The sequence below is a fragment of the Bison bison genome, unplaced genomic scaffold (genome assembly GCF_000754665.1).
Source record: "Bison bison bison isolate TAMUID 2011002044 unplaced genomic scaffold, Bison_UMD1.0 scf7180017864239, whole genome shotgun sequence".
Taxonomy (NCBI): Eukaryota; Metazoa; Chordata; class Mammalia; order Artiodactyla; family Bovidae; genus Bison; species Bison bison.
The window spans coordinates 4,298,563-4,307,326 of record NW_011494811.1 but is presented as its reverse complement, the minus strand read 5'-3'; the positions used below and the strand labels follow the sequence as shown (position 1 = coordinate 4,307,326).

At 46.6% G+C, this 8,764-nt stretch overlaps 1 protein-coding gene across 1 annotated transcript in view; it reads right to left on the bottom strand.

Annotated features, from left to right (window-relative positions):
* The window catches only part of PLEK2 (pleckstrin 2), a 41,672-nt gene that overhangs the window by 5,132 nt on the left and 27,776 nt on the right, over positions 1-8,764 (bottom strand). Inside the window, exons 3-4 of the mRNA XM_010846822.1 lie at positions 3,216-3,428; positions 1,234-1,415 (exon numbers count right to left, since the gene is read on the bottom strand). Coding sequence (XP_010845124.1) covers positions 1,234-1,415; positions 3,216-3,428 — 395 coding nt within the window. The remainder of the gene's footprint in view (positions 1-1,233; positions 1,416-3,215; positions 3,429-8,764) is intronic.

Here is an 8,764-nt window from a genome sequence, read left to right as displayed (position 1 = left end):
AAAGAATTATCTATGATCTGCTGTATAAAGTCCAAACTCCTCCAGCTACTTCTCAAAAGTCACCCATCACTTGAACCCACTTTCATCTGCTGTTGGTCCTCCCTGCACTCACCATGGGTTAGCCACGCCCTGGGCACATATGATGCTTTCGAACTGTGGGGCTGGAGAAGACTCTTGAGAGTCCCTCGGACAGCAAGGAGACCAAACCAGGCAATTCTAAAGGAAATCAACCCTGAATATTCATTGGAAGGACTGATGCTGAAGCTCTAGCACTTTGGCCACCTGATACAAAGAGCTGACTCACTGGAAAAGACCTTGATGCTGGGAAAGACTGAGGGGAAGGAGAAGAGGGCAACAGGGGATGAGATGGTTGGATGGCATCACCGATACATGAACTAGGGCAAACTCTAGGAGATGGCGAGGAACAGGGCGGCCTGCAGTCCATGGGGTCGCAAAGAGTCAGATGCGACTTAGCGACTGAACAACAAAGATGAACAATCAAGATTCCAGAGCCTGGTATGGAGGTTTTTGGTAAGCCTAGGAAGTTCTGCTTCCTGCAAGGTTAGTGGGCATTTCCTGCAGATGCGTGGATATAACAATTTCCATGAAGGGAATTCCTTTCATCCTTCCCTACTTTATAGTATCACTGCCACCACTGACCTGCTTTCCTTCTGTTCTGTGGGACAATCCCTGCCACCAATGGCAGACCTTTTCTTATTGTCTATGTAGGTACTTGGGCTGGAAAGCCCCTGAGATGAGACTTTGTTTATGCCCATCTGCATGAGCACCTAGAGCGATGTACGGCATGCAGCAGGCACTCAGCAACTATTTCTTAAAAGAGTGAATGGATGGATGGATGAAGAATCCCACAAAATAAGAATGCAGCTCTTAACAGAACACATGTTCTTGCCACCAGGCTGCAAACAAGACTAATGACTTGGTGAGTGGAGATTCCTGGGGAGCTGTTTTTATAGCCCTGAGCATCCCGGTTGACACTGAAGGGAGGGGGTCAAGACACTGAGGTGGGCAGGAGCAGCAGGGACCCCAAGAAGTTACCAGAGCAGGCTGGCAGGGCCACTCCCACATAGGGAAAACAATGTAAGCAGGCCCTGGAGCACAGTTGCAGCACCAGCCAGGCCTATGTAGCAGCCACAGAGGTCCCCTCCCTGAGCCGAGCAGACAGCAGAGGCTGCAGCAAAGCCAGGGAGGGCGAGGGCAGGGCCGGGCACTCACTGCAAGCTGATGTGAGGGGGCAGCTTGAAGGAGTTCTTCAGCAGGTGAAGCTGTTGGACCTTCCCCGGCTGCCCCGCGTGGATGGCTCCTGTTATCTCGAAGGCCCAGGCGTCCCTCTCCTCTCGAGAACAGGCCTCCAGGAAGTACTCCGTGGATGTTTGAGTTTTCAGCTTAATGAGGAGCTGTGGGAAGAGACAGCCAGTCAGACCAGGCTGAGAGGGAGAGAGAAAGCTGGCTGGGCAGCAAAAATGACAGAACCGAAGCAGATCTGGGAGACCACGTGACCCAGTGACTGCCCAATGCCTCACCCCTCAACTGCGTCCCAGCTGCTGGGCGTTTAAAGATTCCCTTGTACACCATCAGTGACAGAGAGTTCACCACCTTGGCCCCTTTGGATAGACTAATTAGAGCAGAGTCTGCTTCCTGAGGCCTTGGTCTCTCTGCTCCTGATTCTGCCTTCTCGATTAAGCTCACTTCTTATGAGAGTCCCTGTGCTAAAGAGGGAAACACACAGGCTTCCAGGTGAGACTGAGCTAGAGCCGTAGCTACGGTCGCTTAGGCACATTATAGGACCCACTGAGCCTCTCAATGCCTTCCTCTGTCCTCTGAGGCTATTAACGCTTACCCTGAAGGAACTCAGTTCTGCTCCTTTTGATCATCTTCTTTTTTATTTATTTTTTTAAACGTATTTATTTTTAATTGAAGGATAATGGCTTTACAGTAGCTCAGTTGGTAAAGAATCTGCCTGCAATGCAGGAGACCCAGGTTCAATCCCTGGGTCACAAAGATCCCCTGGAGGAGGAGATGGCAACCCATTCCAGTATTCTTGCCTGGAGAATCCCATGGACAGAGGAGCCTGGCAGGCTACAGTCTATGGGATCACAAGAGTCGGACATGACTTAGCAACTGAACTATTGTGTTGGTTTCTGCCAACATCTACATCAATCAGCCATAGTATACCTGTGTCCCCTCCCTCTTGAACCTCCCTCCTATCTCCCTCTCCATCCCACCCCTCTAGGTTGTTACAGAGCCCCAGTCTGAGCTCCCTGAGTCATACAGCAAATTCCCCTTGGCTATTTTACATATGGTAATGTAAGTTTCCATATCACTCTCTCCATACACCCCACCCTCTCCTTCCTCAACCCCCCATCCTGCCCCCATGTCTGTAAGTCGGTTCTCTATGTCTACGCCTGATCTTCTTCTTGGTTGGGTCTAATCATCCCAAGTCTTTCACACATTCTTCATATAATATGGTTTAAACTTTCTCAACCAGTTCATGCCCGAATCTCCATCCATCCCAAAGTTGTACCTGAGCCAGACGGCTTGTAAGGGCATCTTCCTCCTTTTCAGCAAGACAGTGTTCTCTGTGGCCAATAATATCTGTACCAACATTTGGAACTGTTTTTCAATTAACCACTTGCTTTCATAACAAGATCATTAACTGAAAGAACCAATCTTACAATTTTCTTCCTTGACTTCTCCAAGCCTAGCCAATTTCTTGGCACTTACTGAGCCCTCAGTAAATGATTAATTCCGATTCTTTTCTGATGGTAGATGGTAAATGATTAACTCAGGTTCCTTTTAGGGTTGAGCTGCTCCTGACTTTTGGAACACGTACCCCCTGGGGGATGAAAGCCATCCTATTGAACCTGAAGTAGCAGTAACTACTCACATCTGTGTGGTACCTCCTAGGCTACAAATGTTTTGACCCACCATTACCTTCATGATCTTCATCATAGCTGTGAGCAACAGTCAGGTGTCATTACATTATCCAAGTTTATAGACGAGGAACTCAGGCTCAGAGAGGTTCAATTACCTGCCCAAGGTCACGTGCCTGGTATGTGGTGCAGCCAGGATTTGAGTCTAGGTTTTTCAGTAACTCGGCTCTTACCATGACTCATACCACCTTTGGCTAAGAGGCCAGGGAAGGGGGTGGTCCGGGGAGTGGGAGGGAGGCGCTGGGAAGAAGGGCCTTCACTTACCGGTCGGTTTTCATACTCCAGGCAGGGGCAGGTGATGGTGCAGCCATCCAGAAGGATGCGGCCCTTGGGAGGGGTCACTTTCCGACCCCCCTCAAACTTGTAGTATAGCAGCGTGTTCTGCCGAAGAATGAACCACCGTGCTTTCCAGTTGTGGACAATGTGACCCTGAGGACAGACAGGAGAGCCCTGAGGTGAGGTGGCCGAGGGGACGACCTGGTCATAGGGAGAGGAGTCTCGTTGCACAGGTGGTCAGACTGTGCCATGGGATCAACTCTCCAATAAGGAGATAACGCTCTGTCTCTCTTGCTTAGCTTAATTTTAATTTTTAATTTTGAAATAATTTTAATTCAGAGAAAAGCTGAAGACAAGCATAAAACTTTTTTACAAAAAAAAACTTTTACAAAACCATTTAAGAATTAGTTTTTAACATGATGCTCCATATATTAATATTGATGCTTCTCAATATTTTATTGTCTCCTACCAAAAAATAAAAAGTATTTCCAACATAACCACAATACAATCATCAACATTAGGAAATTTACATAAATATGTTATTTTCCTCTGTTCCATAAACTCCACTCAAGTTTCACCAATTATCCCAATAATGTCTTTAAGAGCCAAAAGATCCTGTTCCAAATTATATGTTTATTTTCATTTTCATGAAGAAATTGTGAGCTTCGGATTTCTTTGTCATCTCTTTTGAGTATGTAACAATTGGCGTTGACTTGCTAGTTCCCATTTGTTCTTTTTTTCTATGGTTATAAGCCTTGAAAGAAACTGCAAAATACACAGAAGAAAAGATCCTAGGGACTTCCCTGATGGTCCAGTGGCTAAGACTCCGAGCTCTCAGTGTAGGAGGCGTGGGTTCCATCCCTGGTCTGAGAACTAGATCCCACACGCAGCAACTAAGAGTTCACCTGCTGCAACTAAAGATCCTACATGCCTCAACGAGGACCCAGCACAGCCAAATACATAAACAAGAGAGAGATCCTATTAATACCTTGCATTTCCTTTGTCTTTTTCCCTTTTAGTTTTTTTTTAACCAAGAGCATATTACGAATAGTTTTATTTTCCAGTCTTTCTTTTGTTGACTTTGCCAAGCATCTTCTCACACCATTCAATTCAGTTCAGTTCAGTCGCTCAGTCGTGTCCGACTCTTTGCGACCCCATGAATTGCAGCATGCCAGGCCTCCCTGTCCATCACCAACTCCCGGAGTTCACTCAGACTCAACATGTCTTTTAATGACCAACAAGTGGATCTTTGCGACCCCATGAATCGCAGCATGCCAGGCCTCCCTGTCCATCACCAACTCCCGGAGTTCACTCAGATTCAACACATCTTTTAATGACCAACAAGTGTATGTATCATCTCCTTGCCCATCTCCTGTTGTTTGCAAGTGAGGTTTCTTTTTTTTTCTTTTAACTATTATAAACAACTCCATAATGAATATCCTTGCACATAAGTTTTGATCTGCATCTCTAATTTTTTCCCCTTAGGATATATCCCCCCTCCAAAATGTTACTAGTTGAGGGATGTGGGGAATTTGTAAAGTGAAGCCACAAATTAAGAACTCTAACCATCTTACCTAACCTGGTGTGACAGACCTAAAAGGCAGGGGAGCCTGTGGGGCTCTCAGATGGGTCATGGAGCCAGTGGACAAAACAGGCAGGTGAAGACAGAGAGTCTGTTTCTAGAACAGACCAGTGGATGGGGGAATGTCTGCTGAAGAATCAGAATGGAATAGCTTTGTACACGCTCATGAAAGTGACTTTCTTGGCATATTTCCCAGAGCAGAGCCCAATTAGGGCTGGATTCTAACCAAGAGAGATGCACTTTATTTGAATCAGAGACTGTCCACAATTACTGGTTTCCTGACCCAGCCCTGATTCATTTCCAAGGCCCCTTCAGTTGTCACATGTGTGATGCTGCAATTCTGTTTCATGCTCAGCAGGTATGCACTGAGTGTTAGGGAACTGGAAATTGTTGAAGGGGTTGACTGTGTGAGCACTGGTCTAAGCCAAACAGAATTTACTGTGGCAACTAAGGATGGCATATATATAGGCTTTCCTGGTGGCTCAAATGGTAAAGAATCTGCCTGCAATGCAGGAGACCTGGGTTCAGTCCCTGGGTAGGGAAGATCCCCTGGAGAAGAGAATAGTTACTCACTCCAGTATTCTTGCCTGGAGAATCCCATGGACAGAGGAGCATGGCAGGCTAGACTCCATGGGGTCACAAATAGTCAAATACAACTGAGTGACTAACTCTTTCACTTTTCCATATACATACATATTTAATTGGAATATTAAATATATATTTATACAAATATTTACACATCTATATATATTAAATATTTATATCTATATATATTTAATTGTCACCCTGCTTATTTAACTTATATGCAGAGTACATCATGAAAAATGCTGGGCTGGATGAAGCACAAGCTGGAATCAAGATTGCCAGGAGAAATATCAATAACCTCAGATATGCAGATGACACCACCCTTATGCAGAAAGTGAAGAACTAAAGAGCCTCTTGATGAAAGTGAAAAAGTTGGCTTAAAACTCAACATTCAAAAAACTAAGATCATGGCATCTGGTCCCATCACTTCATGGCAAATAGATGGGGAAATAATGGAAACAGTGAGAGACTTTATTTTGGGGGTCTCCAAAACCACTGTTTCTTGACTGCAGCCAAGAAATTAAAAGACACTTGCTCCTTGGAAGAAAAGCTATGACAAACCTAGACAACATATTAAAAGGCAGAGGCATCAATTTGCCAACAAAGTCCATCTAGTCAAAATGGTTTTTCCAGTAGTCATGTATGGATATGAGAGTTGGACTATACAGAAAGCTGAGTGCCAAGAATTGATGCTTTTAAACTGTGGTGTTGGAGAAGACTCTTGAGAGTCCCTTGGACTGGAGGAGATCAAACCAGTCAATCCTGAAGGAAATCAGTCCTGAATATTCCTTGGAAGGACTGATGCTGAAGCTGAAGCTCCAAAACTTTGGCCACCTGATGCAAAGAGCTGACTCATTGGAAAAGACCCTGATGCTGGGAAAGACTAAAGGAAGGAGGAGAAGGGGAAGACAGAGGATGAGATGGTTGGATGTTATCATCTATTCAATGGACATGAGTTTGAGTAAGCTTTGGGAGTTGGTGGTGGACAGGGAAGCCTGGTGTGCTGAAAAGAGTCAGACACGACTGAGTGACTGAATTGGAATATAATTGCTTTACAAAGTTGTGCTAATTTCTGTTGTACAATGAAGTGAATCAGCCAAATGCATACATATATCCCCTTCCTCTTGAGCCTCCCTCCTACCCTAAATATGACTTTTAACAGTTAATCTGACAAGAGTTTACTAATATGTCTAAGTGTCATTACATTATATGGTACATGAGCTGGGCCCATGAGAGGACAGATATGTCAAGCTGAATTTTACAGTTTTGCTCTCTTCACTCTATCCTGTACCAAGAATCCACGTTACACAATGGCGGATGGCTTTTCTTGACACAAGCTGACATGTTTAAAGAAATGAAAAAGATTTGCTCTAACTCCTCAGCAATGAGGGTCCTGTACTGCTCTCCACATGGCCCAGACTCGGGTCTCCTTGCTCGATGAGCCCCTGCTGAGGGGGTTCAAGTGCAGCATTAGCAGTAAAGGCAGTGAACTGCCAGCACACAGGTGTCTCTGGTGCAGAGAGAGGAGATTGCCATCTAAGCTGACGGCATGGGGGCCAGTGTAAGGTGAAGGAGAGGAGGCGAAATAACCTTAAAACATAGGCATTCTGGGCTGCATTATGCCCTTCTCCCAAATTCATAGTTGACGCCCCAACCACTCCCCCACCTCTACCTTGTGCTGTGCTTAGTCACTGAGTCATGCCTGACTCTTTGCTACCGCATGGACTGTAGCCTGCCAGACTCCTCTGTCCATGAGGATTCTCCAGGCAAGAACACTGGAGTGCATTGCCAGGCCCTCCTCCAGGGGATCTTCCCAACCCAGGGATTGAATGCAGGTCTCCCACATTGCAGGCGGATTCTTTACCACCTAAGCCACCAAGGAAGCCCAACAATACTGGAGTGGGTAGCCTATCCCTTCTCCAGGGGATCTTCTTGACCCAAGAATCACCACTACCTTAGAATGTGACTGTATTTGAAGAGAAGGTCTTTAAGGTGATTAGGTTAAATGGGGCCATTGTGTGCGTGCTAAGTCACTTCAGTTCTTTCCAACTCTTTGCCATCCTATGGACTGTAGCCCACCAGGCTCCCCTGGGATTTTCCAGGCAAGAATACTGGAGTGGGTTGCCATACCCTCCTCCAGGGGAATCTTCCCCATCCAGGGATTGAACCTGCTTCTCCTATGTCTCCTGCATTGGCAGATGGGTTCTTTACCACTAGCACCTCCTGGGAAGCCCAGATGAGGCCATTACCTGGGTCTTAATCCAATCTGACTGGGGGCCTCATGAGAAGAGGAAATTTGGACATACAGATGTCAGGGAGGCCTGCACACAGAGCAAAGACCATGTGAGCACACAGCCAGAGGTGTCACGCATGGGCGAGCTGAGGAGATGGCCTAAGGAAACCAAACCTTCGACACTTTAAACCTTAGACTCCAGCCTCCAAAACTGTGAGAAAATAAATCTCTGTTGCTTAGGCGATCCCATCCGTGTCTTTTGTTACCGGAGCCCTCATAAACTAAAACAACAGAGAAGAAGAAAGGGGCCTGGAGACGTTAGGGAGAAACGTGAAACCAACAGATGTTGGGCAGAACAAACTAATACACAGATAAGGCTACATTTCCTGGACGAAACGCTACATTTCCCAGAATTTCTGGCATGAGGGGAACAGGGAGGTGGCTAGTGGCTGCCAGGCCTGCGCATGGGGCACTGATGCGTGTTTGGCAGCCACCAAGGTGGTGGAAGGACGGGGTCTTCTGACACCCAGTCCCCAGAGTTATCAGGAACACGTGACAAACAGCGGCGGCAGGATGTTTCCACTAGAGATGCCTCCTGGTGCTGTGGGGTATTTCTGTCTGGCTGCATTGTCCTTGGCTGTATGGCACTTGGTCCTCCCAAATATATCCAACTTACCCTTCTGTTCAAACTTGCTAGAGAGCACTGCGTTATGAGCCACTAAGAATCCAGTCTGACAGCAAAGGAGAGCAGTCTGAGAAAGGCTGAGATGGCCTCACTTTGGAGGTAGAGCACTTGAAGCAGCTGGTGACCTCACTGTGGCCGAGGGGAGTCCCTAAAGACTTTTAAGCAGAATGATGACAAGCTTAGGTGCTCATGTTAAAAAAAAATCACCTGACTGCACTACAGCAGAACCCCTGAATTAAGTTCAGCCAGACGGGAGGGGGCAGCTCAGCTAGAGGTTCCTGTTGCTGCTGTGTCACTTCAGTCATGTCTGACTCTGTGCGACCCCATAGACGGCAGCCCACCACGCTCCCCCATCCCTGGGATTCTCCAGGCAAGAACACTGGAGTGGGTTGCCATTTCCTCCTCCAATGCATGAAAGTGAAAAGAGAAAGTGAAGTCGCTCAGTCGTGTCC